Source organism: Haliotis rufescens, unplaced genomic scaffold (genome assembly GCF_023055435.1).
Source record: "Haliotis rufescens isolate VD_foot unplaced genomic scaffold, xgHalRufe1.0.p SCAF_10, whole genome shotgun sequence".
NCBI lineage: Eukaryota > Metazoa > Mollusca > Gastropoda > Lepetellida > Haliotidae > Haliotis > Haliotis rufescens.
This window is the reverse complement of record NW_025963780.1, coordinates 21,484,602-21,508,474: the sequence shown is the minus strand read 5'-3', so window position 1 is coordinate 21,508,474 and position 23,873 is coordinate 21,484,602. Positions and strand designations below refer to the sequence as shown.

General features: G+C 41.3%; 2 protein-coding genes across 4 annotated transcripts in view; both read right to left on the bottom strand.

Annotated features, from left to right (window-relative positions):
* LOC124130860 (angiopoietin-1 receptor-like) overlaps positions 1-23,590 on the bottom strand; it is a 226,133-nt gene extending 202,543 nt beyond the window's left edge. Inside the window, exons 1-8 of one of the 3 annotated variants that reach the window (XM_048388127.1) lie at positions 23,508-23,590; positions 22,216-22,284; positions 21,337-21,434; positions 20,624-20,719; positions 15,421-15,528; positions 14,892-15,146; positions 14,272-14,401; positions 13,303-13,495 (exon numbers count right to left, since the gene is read on the bottom strand). In XM_048388127.1, coding sequence (XP_048244084.1) covers positions 13,303-13,495; positions 14,272-14,401; positions 14,892-15,146; positions 15,421-15,528; positions 20,624-20,719; positions 21,337-21,434; positions 22,216-22,284; positions 23,508-23,575 — 1,017 coding nt within the window. In that variant the 5' untranslated portion in view covers positions 23,576-23,590. The remainder of the gene's footprint in view (positions 1-13,302; positions 13,496-14,271; positions 14,402-14,891; positions 15,147-15,420; positions 15,529-20,623; positions 20,720-21,336; positions 21,435-22,215; positions 22,285-23,507) is intronic. The other 2 variants (XM_048388120.1, XM_048388123.1) reach the window with 2 other exon arrangements.
* LOC124127116 (tenascin-like) lies at positions 1,481-9,790 on the bottom strand. Its single transcript, XM_048388138.1, has 6 exons — positions 9,589-9,790; positions 7,219-7,255; positions 6,298-6,450; positions 5,109-5,222; positions 3,686-4,985; positions 1,481-3,588 (listed from the first exon to the last, which is right to left on the bottom strand). The coding sequence occupies exons 1-5, from the start codon at positions 9,787-9,789 to the stop codon at positions 4,894-4,896; spliced, it is 597 nt and encodes a 198-aa protein (XP_048244095.1). The 5' UTR covers position 9,790; the 3' UTR covers positions 1,481-3,588; positions 3,686-4,893.
* Positions 23,591-23,873: the final 283 nt, after the last annotated feature.

Genomic DNA, 23,873 nt, shown 5'->3' with positions numbered 1-23,873 from the left:
ATTTGGAAGCAAGTTAATTCGTCACTAGCAGTGTAGCCCACAAGAACCCCGCCACAAAGCACCAGAGTGCTACCCCACACCCACGGCCACGCGATACGTGGAGATAGCATTTTTGTCCCGCTTGCCTATGTACTGAAAAGAAACACTAACTAACCTGTGGAGATAACATCCTTACTGGCACAAAACAAGCGCCAGGGCATGCAATAAATTGTCCGTAAACACACACAATCCTTTGTCACTGTGGTGCCATGTCTTGTCTGATGCCAGGATCTGGGGATGTGGCACCATTGTACCGCCGAGCTCTTTGTCTCGGTTGGCCAGTCAGCGGTTGATATTCTTCCGCATCCCCTCGATCTTTAGTGGATCCCTGGCATCGTGCCAGTAGCGCCTGGGCAGAATTGAGGATACAATGATCCTGGTGCCAGGAAGCTGGAGTTGTATCCTAAGGATTGATGCCACCATGTCAAGGTAGAGTTGGCTGCCCTTGACCGAGCACAGGTCGTTGGAGCCCCGGTGAATGATTAGGGCTCTAGGGGTGCGCCGTGTCGCCTTGACCTGTGCATCCAGAATGGTGTCCAGCTCCTTCCACATCATCCCCCCTCGTGCCAGCCATAGCATCCTCGGTTGGTTTGGACTGGTGCCCTTCAGGAGCAAGTACTGCCGTGCCCTGGCCATGTAGCTGGATCCCACCATCGAAACTGTAAACAATAAGAAGTGTAGTAAGTACCATGAAAGACTATTTGAATTAATTGTGTAACATTGAATTTGTTGGTAAGCGTATGTGAGCATTGTAGCAATCTGATTTCCACCTGCCGTATTGTTGTATGAGGTGTTCGGGCACCCCGTTCATGGCTGCTGATGTGGCTGCCCCAATGCGGAAGGAGTGCTTGATGGTGACTACCGGACATAGCGGATTACCTGGTATCGATGACATTGTAACTGTTATCCCCATCCTGTACTGATCAGACTTTGAGTGTGGTAAATGGATTGAAAGCTGCTGGGGGTTGCCCAAGAAGCTTAAATTCTGGATGGCGCAACCTGTTTTTGAGGGTCCAGTTTGGACCAGTTCGCTAACCCTAAAGAAGCCGAAGAAGGCTGTGCAGTAGACTGCCTTGAACAGTCTGGCTTCATATGCTGATGAGCATACGTGAGGCAGATTGTTGGTTACTACCTGCAGCAGTTCTGCAGTGATCGGTTTTCTGGTGTCTGGTCGGCCCGCTGATTTGTGTAGGCCTGTTAAAATCTTGCCTGCCAGGAAATGGTTTGTACAGTCGGTGAGCCCGTGGAATTTGTGGTGTGAATGTAAGTCTTGACTGTGTTAGGGGAGTGGTGAGTGACTGACAGATAAGCAATAAAGTTTACGACCTGATCCAGCCGGACTGGCCACACCTCTTGTAGCTGGTGTGTGGACCGGAACTGGTGCAAGGCATTGATGCCTGTTTGGTAAGTGGTCCATGTATTTGTAGACAGAGATTGTTGAAGGAGTCTGCCGGCTTCCTGCCTCAGATCCGCCATATGTTGCACAGGATAGGTGTGGGGTTATGGTCCGCGGCTGGTGCTCCCTCTCGGAAGCATTTGAGCTGAAACCTCGAGAGAGCATCGGCAATAGTGTTAGCAGTGGAACATACATACTTTGCCTTAAACATAATATTATATCGGAGGCACTGCAGGATTAGGCGACGGAGTAGGCTCATCACTCTGGGGGCCTTGGTCGACTGTTTGTTGATTATTGCTAAGACGGCTTGGTTGTCGCAGTAAAAGAGGACCTTTTTGTTTGCGAGTTGCTTGCCCCAAAGTTGGATTGCCAGTGTGATGGGGAACAGCTCCAGGAGCGTCAAGTCCCATGTAGTTCCATCCGTCACCCACTGGGTTGGCCATGCGCCGTTAAACCATTTGCCCTGCATGTAGGCCCCAAAGCTGGCACCACCCGCTGCGTCTGAAAACAGCTGGAGGAAATCGCTGTCTACCCATAGTTGGTCCTGAAACACTGAAATGCCGTTATAACTCGTAAGAAATGTTAACCACATTTGTAGGTCTTCCTTGACCCAGCTGGTAATCCTAATGGTGAAATGGTTGCTTACCTTTGCTAAGCAGATCGATTAGCCTTCGGCTGAATGCCCTTGCCATTGGTATAGCCCTGCACATAAAGTTAAGCTTGCCTATGAGGGACTGAAGGGCCCTTTTTGTGACCTTGATGTTACCTGTTGACAGGATGTCTTGGATTTCCCTTGTCGCCTCCTTGATCTTCGACTCTGGGATTCTGATCTGCATTGCATTGGTGTCGATTTCCAGCCCTAAGAATGTCAGTTTGGTCGTGGGGCCCACCGTCTTGTCGTGCCCAATAGGGACCCCAAGCTGTTCCAGTGTATTCACGCATCCGTTGAGGTTGTCTGAGCAGTAGCTGGTGCCTGCTGTGCCCCCAGTTAGGAAGTCATCCAGGTAATGCATGATCTGACACGTTGGAAGATGTAATTGCATGCACCATTGCAAGAAGGTACTAAACGTTTCAAATATGACGCAAGATATGGAGCAGCCAAATGGTAAGCATTTATCGAAATAGAACTCACCTTCGAATCTGATGCCTAGTAGCTCGAAATCGGATGGGTGGACTGGTATAATTCTAAAGGCCGACTGAATGTCGAATTTTGCTAGTAGTGCTTCCTTTCCCAGTTGTTGAACCATATGCGTAGCTTCATCAAATCTGGCATACACAACGGAGCAGGCCTCTGTGTCTATGAAGTCATTTATAGATTTACCCCTGGGATAGGATAGATGGTGAATTAGACGGAATTCCTCCGCATGCTTACCCAGATGCTGACCATAGCCTGGCTGCTTCTTGGGCACCAGGCCTATTGGGGATACTTGGAGGTTGTCCAGGGGGGTGTCCTTGAAGGGGCCCACCATCCCGCCAAGGTCGACTTCCTTTTGTAGTTTTTGTTTCACGTAGCATGCCGTGTCTTGGTGCGTGGCTGATCGCAAGTTTCGTGCCAGGCGACCCATGCAGCTGCCCTGGAACTCGAGCTTAAAGCCAAAGCTAAAACCTACCCATAAATAATTTGCATCTCTGTAATTGACCCTAGCATATTGGCGTAACCAGGGTGCTATTTCATTGAGATCCACGGGGGAAGGGGCCATTGAAATTACCTGCCTTGACGGCTGGTTTTCTGTTAGGGAAAGGCTGATTGGGCTTGTATGGGGTCGGTTGGACCCCATTCCCATCGAAAGCAGGTCCTAGAGCTGTGGGAATGTTTGCCACACTTACCGCATTTGTGAGTGTACTTGCAGTTGACCCTGCTACAACCAAGTTTATTGAAATCCCAGCATACCTGACTAGCGATGTCCCCCTGTACGCGTGTCATTGCGCCCCGTCCGCCTGATTCTGGTTGTCGTACCGGCTGTGTGACCATGTACTTCAGCCACAACTCCCCGTCAATGTTGTCCCAGCGTCGTGAGGGGTCCCTTGACATTCTGTGTCGGAATTGTTGGTCGTAGATTGACCAGGCTTCCCACCCGAATCGAAGAGCCGCCGTTCTTATGGTTTCCATGTAGGACAGCAACCCCTGGGTTGTGCGGACCTCGGAGTGCCTACTAACATAGATATACATGAAAATGTGGAAAGCTGAAGTCCAGCTTGCCAGGTACAGGCGCTTTGGTTGCTGCTTTATTGGTTTAAAAATTATCTTACCTGAGGAGTCGTACGCCATGGTAATCGTACCGTCCTTGTGACTTCCCTAGGTGTTTGGTAGGATTGTGCCGAGGTCGACAAACTCGCCACGCCAGAATTTTTCCCTCACCTGTTGTTTGACGTGCGCGTCTATTCCATCCGCACGGAAGGATAGGGAATCCCCGTATCCTGCGTTCTGATTGGCTGGCCAAGCCGCGTCACCGTCGGCCTCGTTGTGCGCATCGGGGATTCTCCCTATGTTGGGCGAAATGGCGTGAGAACTAAAACCAAGCCTTACCTGTTGGTTTGCGCTAACCGGGCTGGGCGCTGAATGTTCCAGCAACTGGAGTATTTTTTCCAGTTGCTCGTTTACCTGGGTAGCCGAGTTGGCAGCCTGCGCGGCATTTACAAGCTGCGCCGATTGCACGTTAATTCTGTTGCCACCTTGGATATTTCCGTAATTGGAAGACTCACCATCAGCTGTTGCCTCCTGCATAATGTGTACTCCCGAGGTTTGTCTTCTGGTTGTCCTGGCCTGCTTGGCTCCCCTCACAAGCTTGTGGTTGACGGCTGCTCTTCTCTTGGGAGGCATCACGAAAGGTCGAGGTGGTTAGTTGGTACTCCACAAGTGTAAAAATGTCCCGAGGATGAAGTTCGGGAGTAGAACGGAATAAATGCGATACGGCGAGTGCTGAAATAGGTGGTATTCAAAGCGTAATCGACGAAACGGTCGCGATTGTGTAAATGCGATTTGGCGAGTGTTTGAATAGATGGTATTCAAAGCGTAATCGGCAAAACGGTCGCGACTGGGTACAAAGGAAACGTACAAAGCGAAAGCGATTAGATACAGTGAACGCGTGTGTACTTGAAGAAGGAATGTCCGCGAATGATGGACTAACAAAAGGCGGGATGATGCTCGCGCGGGAATATTCCCCTGGCACGGTGCAGAGTGGTGACCGGGGGTGATTGAGTTACGAGGGGTGATTGTGTTACGGACGTAATTAGCCAATGGTTTTGATACGCGCGATAAAGTCATTTAGTAGTTAGTACTAAATGTAATTTCTTAAAACAACTAACAGGATGCAGGTTAACCTCGTAAACTCGAAATCTTTTGACTCGACATATCATTTAGACTTCTTTTTTTTACTTTATAGTCCTGGCATAATTCTACTCGTCACAATATTAATATCGACAAAACGGATGAACTGATATTCGATATTCCTAGGGACTTAGACTTCTAATGAATGAAAAACATTACACCTACCTACAACCATACCCGCTATGTCTCCAGCACCTAAACCTGAGGTGTCCCCTGAAAAAGCTGTGAAGATAATTAGTAAAGAAGTTATTTGAATAATTAATATGATATCCAAAAGTGTGTAATTTGTAAAGCAATATATAACTTTATGTCAAATATAACTGACATGCACAACATTTGACTTACCCATTGTAAAAGAGGCATTTCTAGGTTTACTCTTGATGTCCCCATAGTCTGCTGTGACCATGACCTTGTACTTTTTGCCAGGTTCAAGGCCCTTGAGGAGTTGGAATGTAGCGTCTTTGAAGAATTCAAAGTCAAGGTCAAAGTTCATTTGTACGAAGGCCAATATATAGTTTGTACATTGCAACATCAATTTACACATGTAAAATTCCTACATGATAAGTCATGTTGATACATGTAGTTTCAAAACTGGCAACGTAATTGTCACCTGCAATTTGCTGCAATACTTCTAAATGCGACTTCAAGCAATATTTACTGACATAGTTACAAGCATAAATTGTCAGAACATAGATGAACCTTTGATCAAATTGCGATTTATTATTGATGACATAATTGGTGGTTCTGAAGAAATCCAATCATATATCATCGCAAGGGGACTTTATAGAAATGCAAGATGAAAGGAGGGGAAGGTAGAATGCGGATATTGTTGGCCCTCATGAATACTTTAAATTGACACATTGATATGACAGTTACAAGACGCGTTCAAATGACTGGCGACTACCTTTCTTTCGTTCTTACGCGTGCAAGTTTTGAACGTCTGACATGGTCAAATATACAAAGATAGACAAAATGAGTGAAAGAGGCGGATTGTTAGAATTTCAAATGATTTTGTGTGAATATATTAAGTCTGTGACCAAAGATATCTTTGCACTGTTTTATGTACGTCTCCTTTGAATATGATCAGCTTTGGTCAAAACACGCTTCATGGAAACCTCTAAAATAAGCTTTCTTCACACATCCCTTCCACAGTTTAGTGAGTGAGTGAGTGAGTAAATTGGGTGTAACGCCGCTTTTAACAGTATTCCAGTTATATCACGGCGTTTCAGCTTAATGTGGGAGGAAAGCCCGAAGTGATGCAGGTCTCCGACGTTTACCACTTCGGTGAAACCCACGAGCACGGGTAGAAAGCTAGAAACATAATTGGGTTGAACCGGGATTCGAACCCACAACCATAGGTTTCTGGCGTGCCCAAGGGACGCAACTCTGCACAGCGAATCGCGGCGGCTTAGACGACTGGGCCACCCGTGACCACCCCCCCCCCCCCCCCCCCCCCCCCTACCACACACACACACACCCCCCACACACCCACACACAGTTTAGTTTTTGATCCGGATCCTCTAGGAGTTCTTACCTTTGTACAGTTTGATCGTCTCTGGCTTGCCTGAATCGAGCTGATATGTGACCGATATAAATGTGCGGTCATGGCAGCTGGGGGCGTGTGTCCACGACACATTGGCCGTCGTGTCAGTCAACTTTTCAACATTCACGTTCACTGGTCCAAAATCTGATAAACAATGAACAAATGTTGAACAAATTGTGTTGTTCTCATGTATACAAAAGCGCAGTTGTTCTGAGTGACACTGCTGGGTTATGTGGCATGGTCTTGCACCAACACGAAGGGAGACGTCATCGCGACTGGTAAAGAATTATGTGAAGTGACTGTAAAATGTTTTTACAAAAGATGAAAGATGGCCAGGTTGTTGAGATAATCGGACGTCAGCTTTCTAAAACAATTCTGCTCAGACTTATTTACCATCTTGAATCGGAATTTCGAGTTTTACAGAAGGAAAACCAACATCAAAACCAAATATTCCTCGCAACTGGGTGGAGGTGACATGGAGCTCAGAAACGACAGGGTTATGGACTATTCATAACGATATACAAGCGCGGCATGAATTATTTACATTTGGACTTGAGCGTTTAAACTTCGGTTTCAAATTACAGAAGTCAGACATGCTTGTTTGCTCAATTGGACCGCGAATTTAGAAACCTAATTGGCTGATCAGAAGATTCATATTCCTGTGGAGGTGTGGTCAGCTTTGCACGCAGAGAGTCATCGTGTCAGAGTAAATGGTCTGACATTACTTAATTAGTAAAAAAACTCGATTTGAAAACATTAGTTAAAAAACTCGATTTGAAAACATTGTAAAATGAAACACCCTAGCTATCAGTCACTGGAACGGTTTCGAGAACTTCATTTTCAACCATTCGTCAAATAAAAAACTCCCTGTGATTTACTAAAATCAAAACCCAACTACATTAATTAACTTACATGCTGATGTCCCATTAATAACCATAAGGTCCTTCACCTATGAACAGAAATATGACTTGAAAGTACCTTTCGTCGCCATGTTCGTGGATACTCCAACACGAGCTGAGAATGCAAACTAAACCAATATGAGCTTGCATTATAAATCATTATATATTTGCAACTAAATGACATAGACAAAAACTAAGGGAATTGATAAAATAATAGTTAATGTGTAATAGCAATCGATAAATTGGGGCCTGTAGATCAATATCTGTTGTGTCCTCAATGTTGGGTGATACATGCACGACACCTTGCTGGCATTCCGTTTAATAACATGCGCATGATTGCCCTTGGTATTGTCCGCCATTCCGACAAAAGAGCTACCCCAAGCTGGGTGGGTGGTGGCGGGTGCTGGGTCCCTGGCGCACACTCTCCGCCCAAGAGTGAGTGAGTGAGTGAGTGAGTGAGTGAGTGAGTGAGTGAGTATGGTTTTACGCCGCTTTAGCAATATTCCAGCAATATCACGGCGGGGGACACCAGAAATGGCCTTCACACATTGTACCCATGTCAGGAATCGAACCCGGGTCTTCGGCGTGACGAGCTAACGCTTTAACCACCAGGCTACCCGACCGCCCCTCTCCGCCCAAGAACTTGTCACACATGCTCTGTTGGGGTCATGTTAAGGGTCGTACCATGCCAGTGCAATGGCCGTATGTTTTCTAGTTGGGATCATCGGTGATGACCTAGGCATTATGTAGTCTGGCATTGCCATCTTGCACTTCAAAATGTCCACCGATAATTCCGACGAAAGGAACAAAGAAAGGACGAAAATTTTTGTCAACATACCGCTGGACTGTCAAATGCCCTTTCACAATAACTGAATAAGTTTGTCTATCATGTGTGATACCACCACACACCATGACACCGCCCCCATAGCGATCATGGTCAAGAATTGTCAACCTTACACACCGCTCGCCGCTACCTACGTCGCCAAAAGGTTTACTGTCATTTATGAATCGGAGGTAAAACCGTGAAACATGGTGAAAGGCCACAAAGCCCGTCCCTGGTGTTGCCTAGTCCACCCAAATCTTTGCCGCGGGTGGTAAACTGTTAGGATCATACCCTTCACGGGACGGCTTGCTTACAGGCTTTTTAACGGTAGATGTTGAAATTCGCCTTCCTGTTATTGTATTTCTCTATTGATACCAGGAGCAGATATGAATATATTGCATAGTGCAATTAATGTTACGAGGCGATCATGTCTAGGTTTCACCCCGAGGTCTCAGTGCAACCCCATCCGTTTGACCCTACTTACCTCATATCGAAAACTGACACTTTTTGTTGATTTGCTAGCATGGGGAATTTATGTCTCGTAAAGCGGCGTAAAACCATACTCCACACTCACTATAGTTTCTGACCGCCTCCGTGGTGGTCTAGTGGTAGAGAGTCCGTCCGGAGAGCGGAAGGTCCGGTTTTTGATACCCGGACGCGTCATACCAAAAGACGTTAAAAGATGGTACTTGTTGTTGCCCTGTCTGGCGCTCGGCATTAAGGGGCTAAAACAAGGACTGGTCGGCACGGAGTCAATAAACTGTGTCTGAGTGGGGTATTCCTGTTAAACTGCAGCATGGTATCTCAGTGGCATAACACTAAAACATCGACTAGTACAAGCAACCACACACACGCGCGCGCTCACACACACACACACGTGCATGGTTGCATCACTTCTGTTTTGGTAGGACACATACCCAATGCTGCACAACTATGACACGAAAAGCCTCCAGCTCCCTTAATAATATTTTTACTTCCGGTTTTAACAACACCACTTCCGGTTTGATAAAACACCTGCTTATGCAAGATATCTTTGAATCAGAAAGTCCCATGTCTCTGGCTACATTGATATTCACTTGACACGCATGGTTCAATCATATTTGCTCTATGCAGTCCCACGTCTCTAGCCACATTAATAAGAAAGTTCCATGCACTTCCCTTTCAAAACCTTCACTTCTGGCAAAGCAATTTTTTCAAGCCACTTATCTTGAGGATGACATATCAATGTGCCAAGATGCCAAGGTATCGCATGGTTTCAAACACGAAACGGTGTATGCCACAAAGTGAAAATTGGTAAACTAAACCTACCTCTGATATAATAGGACTGGCCTACACTTGTCACACATAAGTATGCAAATAATATAAACACTACATGCAATGAACTCGTTTTACTTGGACCCTTGACATGAATGGACAATGCTGTAAAGGTGCTATACATGATATGATATCTCTGAGATGTCAAAGCGCCGCATGATTTAGAAGAGTCGACATTTACATGGAGTTGATTAATTACATCTATCGCTACTCGAAATTTCACATATGCTTTTAACAGTTACTCACCACGTGCACTCTGGGGATGGATGTCTTCAGCCCCGCCCTGTTGACTACGTCCACCTCCAGCTTAACGTGAGCTGACTCAAGATCCTCCTTGGCCACCATCAGCCAGCAGTTGCTGATGTACAGTTTGTACACTCGTTTGTAACACACGTTCAGGGCTTTTGGACAGTAGCAGCTAGATGGTTTGTTTAAACATGCATACATCTGAAACATCAAATTTGTTCATGAATACCACAGAGATTCATTATAAACAGTTGAACAAATCCGGTTCAGTGGAAAAAGAGTGATGATAATATAAGAATAACAGAAGGACAGTTTTACACACTGATATTATCAAGGACGTAAAAGGAGATAATTTAGCCGATTAAGTTTATGTACATTTCCCGCATCACATAACCTAAAGTCTTTACACAAGATGTGTCCATTCTGCAAAATGTACACATGGTTGAGACATGGTTGATTTGCTACTTCCACAAAGATGGTTCGGTACATATACTACTACTGTAACGGGGATTGTAACTAAGCTTGAATCCATAGTCTATCATGTACTGCATGTCTTCATTGATACTAAAGTTCCTATAGTAATGTCTTTACGGTGATTGAGAAAGGTTTCACGACGCTTCCAGCACGACTCAATATCACATACAAAATGGGTTTCAGACATTTCACACATGTTAAGAATAGAACACTTTTACCACCAGGCTACCAAAATGCCAAAAACATCCACTTTAAGATATTGATGCCTACTTTTGCTATGATGTACTATGAAACCGAGTCCGGTCCACATGTACACTATTCCAGACCCCCAACTTCCAGCCGATTAACTTGTTCATTAATCCAGGATATCTTTTCAAATTCTTTTTTCCGATTTTACTAGCAATGGTACAGTCAACGAAATATCACGGAATGTATAAGAACCTGGTCCTGAGTGAACGTTGCCACTTTAAGCAATTAGATGTTTAGCAATATCCAGTGATTATATCACGGCTGTACTGACTGTAGGGTGTATGCATATTTCCAATGTTGATAGAAAATATAAGTACGTACAGAAACTGATGGCAGGGGCAGGGTCAGGGTCCTGTTCGTCATTACGTGACCATCATCCATCTGCGTGACCTTGACCTCGGCGTGTTCAATGCCGCTCTCAAGGTCCTGTACCGTCAATTCTAATCTGAAACATATAATACATAACATAACATAAATCTACCACAATAACTCTCAGAATGACGAAACCGTTTATCTATCGAACAAACGCCACGTTCATTTGCAACAGCACGGACGGTATTAAACCTTTTTTTCCATATGAGTCAAACATTCAACGAATCCGATTTGCACGTAAAACATGAAATATTTTGAAATGCATACCTTTACTCACAAAATTGTAAAAATGTTTGCAAATATGGTCCTTATAAGCATGAATAACTGTTCTAAATATGACAAGTCTAAAATAATAAAAAAATTGCTGCTACTAAATATTTACAAGCATGAATAATTGTTGTAAATATGTCATATTTACAAGCATGAACAATTGTTGTTTATGAAATATTCTCAAGCATGGTGAGGCGGTAGTGTAGCCTGGTAGTTAAAGCTTACGCTTGTCATGCCGAAGGTCCGGTTTCGATTCCCCTCATGGATACAATGTGTGAAGTCCATTCATGGTGTCCTCCGCAATTACATATTGGTGGAATATTGTTAAAAGCGGCGTAAGACCATACTCACTCACTCACTAACAAGTATGGTACAATTATGGCAAGTGTTCCCTTAACAGATACGCATTTGCAGTTAATGGGACATGTTTGGTAGCTGCATTAGTGCAATAAGTCTAAGGGTAAATAAAAAGTGCTTGTAAACATTGTCTCATCATTATGCTTACCCTGAACTGAAGGGGATGTTTGATATCTCGTTTCGAAGGAATGTCATCTTACTGAACTGTGGCTCCGTGAAGTCATAGGTGACACTTGTCGAGTCCACTTTCTTGTTGTCCAGAATGTCCCTGGCTCTCACCCAAATCGTAACAGTGCTCCCGCTGGTAACGTTTTCTGAAACCCAACGATAAAACTTGAGATATTCTTTATACTCATTTAGTTTTGGAGCTTGAATGTTCTGAAGCTGATGGTGTCAGTCGAACATTAACAACGAATATTATACTGTGACAATTCTATTCACTAGTTTTCAGAAAAACCAATTCTTCTCTGAAAACAGTAAGCATATTATTCCTCGAGTAAGTTTTGATGTCTTCGGAGCTATTAAATCGGTATGATTTATTTTATTTTCATAAAGGTTTCTTTTGAATTTACAGGATGCCAAATATGACAATAAATTTAATTTCAAAATATTTGTCAGTAGATTTATGTTAACATGTGGAATTATGTTCTGGCAATGGATCAAGTGATGTCAAGATATTTACTCGATGTTGCGATGCTACATAACATATTTGTTATTATACCACAGAGGCTTGACATTTTACCTTGAGGTAAGTGTAAAGTAGTGTTCAATCCGGATATATCATCCCAGTTGGGAGGCGTCTGTTGTGTTCTACCTCCTGTCTTGTTGACAGCATGGGTCCACTCAAACCTCACGACACCTCTCAAATTGGGGATGGCCGCTGTGGTTCTTCTACCATACTTATCATCATTCCTTTGGATCACTTGCTTGTATATTGGCGGGTCTTTCACGATCTGTTTTTTGAGGGGCAGGATTTTGTTGAGATATTTACCATTTTCGTGAACATAGTTGCGAAAATGGTTTTGCCAGATGATGACAAGTGGCTTGGAGGCATCAGTCATCCACTGGAAGCCCTGGTCTTGTACAGCAGTTGATATGAACACGGCGTACTTTGGGTCAGTAGTAACAGATGACTCTTTGTCACACAGGGCAAACCGTCTCATGTATACAGAGTTATTGGCCTTGTCAACAGCTTCAAGGATGAAGGAATACATCCCTGGTTTTTCTGGAAGAAAGGGCACAGGGAAGGAGATAGGAGAGGTGTGTTTCACTTCTCCATGGTTTACAGGTCCTGTCAGCTCCGACAGCGCTCCTCCAGTACTAGGTTGGAGTTTGAAGACTTCCCATTTGTATTTGTTCATTCCAGAGTTAGCATCAGTCCAGCCTCGCCAACTCAAAGTGATGTCAACCTGTGATAACAAAGAATAACACGTGAGTCGTTTCCATCAGATTCTAGGGGCATTTGCTTCACATGATAGAAGACGATGATCAAGATGATGGATGTTGTAATCTTGTTTTTCCCTTTTCTCGTATGACTCGTATACAACTCAGTCGTGTCAGTAATCGTAATGAAAATATGTTTCAATTGTTTGTTTTAAAGAAGGAAAAATGAAAGCCAAACTTTACGTCCATTCTAATTTAACCTATGATGGAAATTCGAAGTTGTTTTCTTTACTGACATAATATAAGATTCTCGACAGCAGGAAATATGCTAGAAACGACAATCACTAAACAGTTTTTAGTCCACAAAGGAAGATAGTCTAAAACCTGGTAGAACTGTCTTATGTGCCAGCTGGCGTCGTTTGAGCTGTAAATATATAGCATATCATTTCAACGACCAAACAGTTTCACTATGTTGCTTTTGGTACTAATGAGAACAAAGTAGACATTGACATCCAAGAAAACATTCCTTCTGTGTTTCCAAAATGACATAACTAAGTAGTCAGTGTTATTTAGAATTACAGATCAGATATCTACTATTAATTATGTTACCTTTGTAAATTCGGGAGTAATACGAAACGCAGGGTCGGGGTCGTTGTAAATAGGCTCCACCAAGTCAATGTTAAAGGCCACAGAAGTGACTGTCTCTTGCCCTGTGTAATTCTCATGAGCTGTCACGCGTCTACTTCCGGTGTCGTACAATTCCCGGTAGCCACCACTTGACACCCGGAATGTCATCGTCAACCTAGATAGTAACGTTATGTGTTCAGATTGTGCAGTAGGACATGTAGGTGCTGTGGAACTCTAGTAATCAGGGAGGTAGCATTCTGAGTTAAGTTGCCCTGTGAGGGATGTTCATATTTCGTAATTAATTAAACATTTTTACTGACTGCATGTAGACATTTCTAACAGTAATCGCCTGGACAGTTGTGTTTCTGGATTCGTGGGTTTTTACTGTATGAGTGAGTGAGGGTTTGGGGAGATCTGCAATAAGTACGTGATAGAGATTTGAGTAGATAAACCACTGCACTGAAACATCACAAAATCACTCGGTAGAAAGTAAATTTGAAATTTTAAAAATACCATAATTATTACGATATTTTGGAGAAAAACATCTTTGAACACATGTGGGATCCTTCTAACCCTGGTAATGCCTAAACCCAGAATGGTCTAAATCATTGAAAGTTATGTTCTTCTATTGATAACAATAAGATCAAGTCCACAGTTGAGCCATAAAGTGTATATACATGGTTCTCATGATGTGTGAATACAGAACTGTACCAATGTCACTTTGAAAATATCAATTTTCAAAACAGATACCTGACATGCTATATCAGTCGTTTTGGAACACTTTGTTTGGATAATTTTAAAAGTATGTTTATTCAAAATGTATTCATCAAATGATAGTCAAAAACTTTCGACCATATCTGAAAATAATATTCTTTTGATTTGTAATCACACACAATAGCGTGTATAATACAGTACTCAAACAATCAGATGTGTTATCATACTTTAACTTACTTGTCACCATCATTTAAACGTTTGGTGTACTGTGTTTTGACGGAGCATGTAATTATATCTTTAGGGTCCTGGGAACTGACGGTATTATCACACGTGTGGTCGGAGGAGGCAGATGTTACCACGGGTCCACCTAGGTAGGGCAGAACATAAAACAACATCTTAAATTGAGAGTAACACTGTCCATACAACATGCAAACAAAGGAATATTAACACTAACATTTAATTTACTACATATTTTCCTATTACAAACACTTTAGACATTTAACACATTTAGCGTAGTTGAAGATTTGTTCCATTTTTGACGGAGTGGGACATAGAACGCCAACGCAAACTTAAGGAGTTAAATTGTAGTTAAATAATTAATGAAGAGTATTCCTTTTCATCTGATATCATAATTATCCATAGTTTTTCATTCCTACACTTTCAGCGAGTAAGTCTAGTCTTTGGATGGAGTAATTAGGGACACGAGTTTACAACGTTATATCATAGAGACATAGATCTGACAGTCAGCAAAGCTGCAACTGAAATAAAGATCTTTACTTTGTGCATAGCACTGGTGTTTTTATACAAGAAGTGCGACTTGAAGTTTCATGGAAGTGGACATCCATGTCATTGCTCACTTAATCTAACATAGGCTCTGGTAATTCCAAGACGTGATCCCCTGATGTAAGAAGGGGGTGCTGGAAGTTCTCTACATTCGGACATCGCACTTGCAGTCACAGTAAGGTTATTCAGCCTGTCTAGGTTTGTCCAGATGGTGGCGTGTTCTGGCTTCCCAGAACTGTCCGCTATGACGCCATAGATTTCCTCCTGTCCCTTGTTGTAGGAAAAGCTGGCCTGCAGCTGTGTCACCTTAGGTGCCTGTACAGCTTTCACTACATAGAAACATACAAATTGAAATTACACATCAGTGTGATCAAATAGTGGTAACTCATGCAGTGTGTCAACATGCCTCAATAGAATAAACAAAAGCATTTCGAGAAGTACACACCTGATCCTAAGAGGAAACATAGTCAACATGAAATTCAGTATCATTTGTCACTGGTCATGAATACCAGATAATTCTTTTGGAAATGTTTATGGTGAAGACTTATCGAGAAATTCATCGATATTATGTACACACAATCCTTATGACTCATCTTCACTTACACGTCTTGCAAGATGATCCAGTGAAGTCGTCCATGCAGTTGCAGACAACCTTGGCGCCGTTACCTGTGCATTGCCCAGGAAAACATGGACGTTCGTGGTTACAGTCCTCTGAAATAAATACACAACATCAAAAGGTAGCCTCTGTTTGATCTTAGGCTTGAATAGTTGTGAAGTAACAATATGATTGCCGGCTGGTCAGGCTCGACAACATGGTTATTTGTGTGTCACACTATTCCAACGGCATTGGACGTTGTTGATAATATGAGTCAATGCCTTTCCTTGTCTAGACTCACTTATTTATGTGCTAGAATATCGTTAACTGGTGTTAAACAACAAAGAAAGGGAAATCAATTTAACCAATACTATTACATACATGTATATATAATAACATATAGAAACGTGTCAATCTTTTGGAAGATGTGATGTAACAAAAAAAGTGTTCAAGAGGGTTGATAAAGCCAACTAAGTCCCTGTATAAATGAAACGTTGTGGTGACTTCAATACCCAAAGTAGTGATACTTGTTTAAAGGGTGTTATTTTAAGATATGTGTTGTCTTCAGTATTTTGAAGACATGTCGGTGTGCCAACAGCATTCTCATCAATATGATAGATATACGCAGTAGATGAGTACAGTGTTCCTTTAAACTCTGAGGTAATCAGCTAAAATGGGGTTTAACGTGAAAGATTATTGTATCATAGAGCGACCGGCATGTGTTTGCGTTCATGTACGTGTGAATGTGCTTGCGTGTGAATGGCCGCATGCAATAGTCCGGACTTTTTAGATGTTCTTCTCACGACCTTTTAATAGAAACAGGGCGCTATGTAAACATTCCTCGTGAAGAAAGAATATGTAATCTATGTAGTTTAAACTCAGTAGAAGATGAATTTCATTTCTTACTTGTATGTCCAGTGTATTTACACCTTAGGGGAAAATACCTGCAAGCTTATTATTACAGGTACCCTAATATTATTAAATTTGTTACACTGCTGTCAAACACAAAAAGAAGTATCTTACAAAATGTTTCCATGTACATATATTATGCCTCTTTATACCGACAGAACCTTATGAAAAAATAATCTTAGCTGCTTGGTATTAGGAAACTATTGTGTATATACATTAAGTACATATTTATAGATATTTGCCATCTGAATAAACTACAAACAAAAGAGTTAGAAATGGTATTAAACTACTAGGCGGTCATATGATATTGTGGGACGTGATATTACAAATGGTTTAGTATAGTTATATGTATATGAAATGATATGATGTGACATGACATGATGTGATATGATATGATAGGTGTTGTCGTGTGATATGATACATGAGGGGATATGATGCAATATGTTATGTGTATTATAGAAATTGTGTAAATACTGTTTTTTAGTGTACATATTATATGGCTTGCGGTCTTCCAGTGTTGAATAAATATTGATTGATTGATATGAAATAAATTGGCATGGAATGACATGGCATTATATAGTATGATATGATAAGATATGATTGGGCAAGCTATGAAATTGCTAATGTGTTGTGTGATATGACATGTTGAAATGTGATATAATATAGGTGTGATATATGGTACGATGGTATGTATGGTATGTTATGATATGATAATGGTATATGAAATTATACTTTATAGTATGATCTTATAATAATGGTACAATATGATATGATGTTATAGAATATGTGGTATGATATAACAAGTTGTGATATGGTAATATAGAAATTTTGAAATTACAGGGTATGGTATTGTACTGTATGTGTGAAATTATGTGACTGCTTTGAGATGACGGTGGAATGACGTGAGGTGATCTGGTGAGATATGTACATAAATTGTATAAAATTGTATATTCTTCAAATTGTACTATAGGCCTGTGGCCTCTTCAGTATGTGAAATAAAGATTAGATTAGTCCGGACTAATGCCAGTTTTATAGTGCATCCGACTGAGATACCATGTTTAACTCAGACACAGTACACTGAACAGTAACCGGTCAGTTTTTGTTTATTCCCTTAATGCCGAGTGCCAGGCAGGGTAACAGCGAGTACAATCATTTAAATAATTTTGGTATGACCAGGCCGAGGATCGAACCACCGGCCTTACGCTCTCCAAGCAGACGCTCTATACACTAGATCACGGGACGTCTCTTTTAAACGAGTTACACAATGAGTCTTTAAAAATAACGACAGTAAATTTAGGGCCAGTTGAATGCAGAGGAATGTAACAGGACCAGTTTTAAGGTCAGAGTGACATGCCTCTATTTCTGACATACATAAACGTCAGATAAGAAGACGAATGCGCTTGCATAGGGACAGGGGTCGATGTCTACTTTTGGCCATTAAGTCAGGATCATACCACCAAAAGTATTTCACATCAGTCAATATCATGTACATGGCCCCTTCCCTTAGCCCCAGCCTCGTGATTCTTGAAGAGGTCTAAATTCGTTTCAGAATCAAGATGAAGGCACTGTATGATAATTAATAATATTAGTCTCTATTTAATAATGTTCAAATGATCTTAAAATACAGAGGTCTTTCGTGTTGATATCAACATACATTTGCACGAAAGAATACTCAGTTATATGAAGTCAATCTGTAAATAATCGAGCCTGACAACACAGTCCGTTTAACCCGCCTTCGACAAGCAAAAGTTGCTGGGGACCTGTAAGTTTACCCGGAATCACAATGGGTCGTTACCAAAGAGTATGAAGGTGCTTTGTTAAAAAACGAACCGGTCTTTATGTCATATTCAGTGGCACATTATTAGGACAAGGGGTGCGTTGAGCCATTACGGGTATGTTACTGAAGATACATGTACACATGTTAATGGTAATTGTGTACATCTGTACGGGTAATTGTGTACACCTGGTACTTGTAATTGTGTACATCTGTACGGGTAATTGTGTAATCTTTTACTGGTAATTGTGTACACCTGGTACCTGCAATTGTGCGCACCGTTACAGGTATCTGTGTAATCTTGTACTGGTAATTGTGCACACCTGGTACTTGTAATTGGTATATCTGTACGGGTAACTGTGTAATCTTGTACTGGTAATTGTGCACACCTGTCACTTGTAATTGTGTGCACCGTTACGGGTAATTGTGCAATATTGTACTGGTAATTGTGTGCACCTGGTACTTGTAATTGTGTGCATATGTACGGGTAATTATGTATTCTTGTACTGGTAATTGTGTGCACCTGGCACTTGTAATTGTGCGCACCGTTACGGGTAAATGTGTAATATTGTACTGGTAATTGTGTACACCTGGTACTTGTAATTCTGTGCACCGTTACGGGTAATTTTATACATCTTGTATTGGTAAGAGTGTACACCTATACTGGTAATTGTGTGCACCTGGTACAGGTAATTTTGCATGCGGTTACCGGTAATTGTGTGCACCTGGTAATGGTAACTGTGTACAAAGGGTACAGGTAATTGTGTACACCTGGTACTTGTAATTCTGTGCACCGTTACGGGTAATTTTGTACATCTTGTACTGGTAATAGTGTACACCTATACCGGTAATTGTGTGCACCTGGTACAGGTAATTGTCCATGCGGTTACCGGTAATTGTGTGCACCTGGTAATGGTAACTGTGTACACCTGGTACTTGTAATTCTGTGCACCGTTACGGGTAATTTTGTACATCTTGTACTGGTAATAGTGTACACCTATACTGGTAATTGTGTGCACCTGGTACAGGTAATTGTGCATGCGGTTACCGGTAATTGTGTGCACCTGGTAATGGTAACTGTGTACAAAGGGTACAGGTAATTGTGTACACCGTTACGGGTAATTGTGTGCACCTGGTACTGGTAATTGTGTACTCCGTTACGGGTAATTTTGTACAATTTGTACTGGTAATCTGTACATATCTTGTACTGATAATTGTGTACACTTGTACTGGTAATTGATAGATAGCATTTATTTGAAAACACAAAATTACTAGTTTTTCAGCAACCCTTCGAATTACAGTACGTCCCATACATGAAAACTGACAGCTATATTTCCCGTAAATGTGTGTGTGTGCGTGCGTGCGCGTGCGTGCGTGTTTGCGTGCGCGTGCGTGCGTGCGCGTGCTAGACTGGACTAATGCCGGTTTTAAAGTACTAGCCCTCTGAGATACCAACATACTGACTCAGAGCCGACCAGTCCTTGTTTAATCCCGTTAATGGCGACCGCGAGGCTAGATAAAACCAAGCACCATCTTTTTAACTTATTTTGGTGTGACGCGGCCGGTGATCGAACCTACGAGCTTCCGCTCTCCAGGCCAGAGCTCTTGCAACTAAACAACGGAGGTGTAGTCCTTTAAACGAGTTTCACATTGAGTCAATGGTCTCTAAAGAAAATGTAGGGTTCGTTGAATGCAGAGTAATGTCACATGACTAGATTTCTAATAAGCCTGACATATCGCTATTTCTGACATATACAAATATTACTGATAAGAAGACCCACGCTCTTGCACAGGGACAGGGGTCGAAGTCTACTTTGTATTATCAATTCAGGATCATACCACCAATAGTGTATCTCAACAGTCAATATGCATGTCCCCTTTCTCTTAACCCAGCCACGTAATTCGTTTCAGATGCCAGATCAAGGCATTGTATGATAATTAATAAAACTAGTCTCTTTTAAATCATGTCCAAATGGTCTACAAATCCGGAGATCTTTCTGTCCGGATCCGATATATGCTAGATAATGCTATATGTGAATTTCCGTCTCGAAAGATTTGGCCCTTGCATTGTTATCACAGATTTTTTATTTTTTTATTTTTTTGTATGTTTATTTTTATTCTTTAACATCGTACTCTGGCAACTGAATATTCCCATAAATGATGACAGAATGTACCCCCTGTAAATGATAGCAAAATATTCCGTAACTGGTAACAAAATATCCCGTTAATGTCAACAAAATTACCCGTAAAAGATAACAGAATATGTCGTAAATGAGGCCAGAATGCCTCGTAAATGATAACAAAATATTCTGATTGGCATGCGCAGATAACAGAATCTGGTATTGGTGGAGTGAAAAGATTACTAAAATTAGTTCCTGGTGAAGGTCGAGAGTCCATGCAGACAGGATGAACTATCCATTACCTTCACATCTTATGACACAAACCCTACACCAACCGACTATAACTAAATGTGTTGTGCGCAATGTGATCTCTTATATCGATCTTCCAACTTTATACATTGAACCTACCTCCAGTACATGTGTCGCCAGTATATCCTGCCCTACAGCTACACCTGCCGGGGGAGATGCAGGTACCGCCATTAGCACACCCTGGGTAGCATTGAGCTGTAAAACATGTAAAATGTATCAACACATGAGATCAATTTATGATTGGCGAGGACGGAATAGTACATGTCCAGATCTGGACAAGTAAATCGACATCGAAAAAGTCAAACAATTGGTGTTATGTTTGTGAATTTGTTGTTCAACGCCACACTCGCGGCCTGTAAATACTCGAATCTGGACCAGACAATCCAGTGATTGATATATGAGCAACAAACCACAACGTCAGTGACCGGTTTGTCTCTTCAATGCTATCATTTACAGGCCACTGTGATAGAGCTTGAATTTTGCTGAGTGCGGCGTTATAAAACTAAACCAAACAAAAACGTATCGATTATTTAGCTCATCGCGATTATATTCATATATATATATACCATGAACAAAACATAAATATACATATATCTTGATATATGTATGCATTAATACATTACTCCACCTTTCCCGGTAACACAAATAGAGTTGTAGGGTATAACAAGGATTTTGTTAGAGATCGGTCTGTGCTGGATAGGTAATCGCCTACATAAATGATGGGACTATTGGCTGACGATAGTCACGTATGAACTTGTGGATTCACTGTAGAGTAGATGTGAACAGTATCAATCACAGTTACGTAACCTCACCAATATTACAGTTGTGATCGCCGTTGTGACTCCAACCAGGACAACACTTATGCGCCGTGGTTATAATTGGTGTTTGGATAACTTCATGATCACAGCAACTGTAACAAATAAGACCAGATTGGTATAAATTTACTACTACTATTAACTACTTTGTATCTTCTCTTACAAGCAACGTACGAGAACATCCACTGTTTATCCGTTCAAGACCTCATATTTCAACAGGAACCTCACCAATATCCCTCTTTAAAATGGTCGCGCGGAAATAATCCCTTCTGCACCAGACAATCCATTGAGTGATATTATGAGCCACGTTTGAGCCATGTGGTCGGGGAAGGATGACACGTCATCAACCAAGTCACCGCTCCTGACTACCCGATCCATTCAGTCGCGTCGTACATGCATAATACAAGTTGTGGGTGACCAATAGTAACCCGGATTTCCAAGTGGGGTCAGATGACGAGCACTGGAGGTTACCTGCCCTATGTCAGAGGTTTTCTTCCAAAAACCCATGCCAGGGATACATTGTAGATCAGGTGTATTGTTTCATCATAGGACCCGTGGGGATTCCTAGTAATATATAGAGGTCCACAGGAACCCTCGCTTGTCGTAGGAGGTGACTGAAAGAACAGGTAGTCAGGCTCAGTGACTTGGTTGTTTGCAAGTTATCGTATCCCAATTGCATTTGTCAGTGCACATTTTGTCAGTCACCGGATTATCTAATCCAGACTGACGTCACGTGACTGGGCCTTGGTAAGTCCGGCATTGAATAGAAAACAAACATATGGTATTACTGTTCTAATAGCCATGCAAAATATATGTTATGCAACGTGCGGCTGTCAATATTTAGTGATGTTAAGTAAAGTTTAGGAAACGACTTACTGCCACCAACAATGGTACGTGCAGATTGTTGTGCTCACGTAGTACACCGTCTGGTATGGACACACGTGTCTGAAAGTAACGAATTATTGCTTAGAATCAAAAGATACCGCTGTATCCAATTTCTTAAATTTTGTATCTTAATTCAAAGGGAAGCGTATGTCACTCCCCCTAGTTTGAATATAAATAAACATATATTCAATTAACAAAATAACAATGTTAAGAATGTATACAGGTCCATCTGCAGCCAAAGTAATTACCTGTTCAATCTTATTAAAAGCACATATCGATATATACTTTGATATGATTACACTAACATTTGTTAAAGAGTAATTATAATACCTAACAGATGTATGCTCGTTAAGGAAGATACTCGGTGGATGTACAAACTAAGTAAAGCTACATGACAAACAAATATATGCAATAACGGAGACAATAAATACAGCATACATCACCAATTTTGTTTTTAAATTTAGCAGCGTTATCTATATCATACATCACCCGAAAGTAATAGATATCTTATAGAAATGTATCAAGTTAAAGTTAGATAAGTTCAAATGTGGGAAAAACAATGGAAAATGAATTGATAATAAGCTGTTCAAACATTCAGTCCAGGTAGGTTGCAACGCGACCATCTGCCTGCGATATCAAGCTGCTTTTAAGCAACTGCATTACAATTTATGCTCATATATTGTATAACACTGATTATGAAACCTTTCTTGTGCTAGATGAATGGAATGGCGACTCGTTATTAATTACCATTTCAAACAGAGTGTGATAGAAAGACATGCAACCATTAGAATGACAAAGATTGAATAGAGGTTTGACATAAAGATTGAATAGAGGTTTGACATAAAGATTGAAAAGAGAATTGACATAAAGATTGAAAAGAGGATTGATATAAAGATTGAATAGAGGATTGACATATGGATTTAAAAGAGGATTGACATAAAGATTGAAAAGAGGATTGACATAAAGATTGAACAGAGGATTGACAAAGATTAAATAGAGGATTGACATAAAGATTGAAAAGAGGATTGACATAAAGATTGAACAGAGGATTGACATAAAGATTGAATAGGGATTGACATAAAGATTGAATAGAGGATTGACATAAAGATTGAATAGAGGATTGACATGATGATTGAAAAGAGGTTTTGCACAATAACTGTTAACTTTTAACAAATGGTTACGATGTCGGTACTAGTTTGAAAATTTGTATAAATGTGCAATGATATATATATCCTTCGAACAAACTTGCGCAAAATCATATCAAATCAAATCAAAGAACTTACCCGGTCCATTGCAAAGAATAAGGAACAGAAACAGATAATAGCAAAACTACATATAATTTTGCATCCATCCTTGTGGTGCAAGAGAATGGGTAGGTTGGCCGTGTTATATAGTGTTGAATAAGGAAGTAAGAAAGCAGTTGATATCTGCAGAACGTCAGGGTCATGTTTGATAACACTGAGACGTTGTGCCCCCGAATATTTGCTTAAGACGGCAAGATTATGCTACCTTTTCAGTAATAACAAAGGTCAATCCGTGCTACCTTTTTCAATAATGACAAACGTTAGTGCTACAATTCTTTCTAATGTCAAATGTTAGTGCTGTTGTTCTAAGTGATGGCAAATGTTAGTCCTCTTTTTTCAGAAATG

Coding starts and splice junctions, on each gene's coding strand:
- LOC124127116 (XM_048388138.1), bottom strand. CDS start 9,789: ATGTATGCATGTTTAAACAAACCATCTAGCTGCTACTGTCCAAAAGCC. Junction 7,256..9,588: donor CCATCCCCAGAGTGCACGTG/GTGAGTAACTGT, acceptor TTCTGTTCATAG/GTGAAGGACCTTATGGTTAT. Junction 6,451..7,218: donor TATTAATGGGACATCAGCAT/GTAAGTTAATTA, acceptor ATTGTTTATCAG/ATTTTGGACCAGTGAACGTG.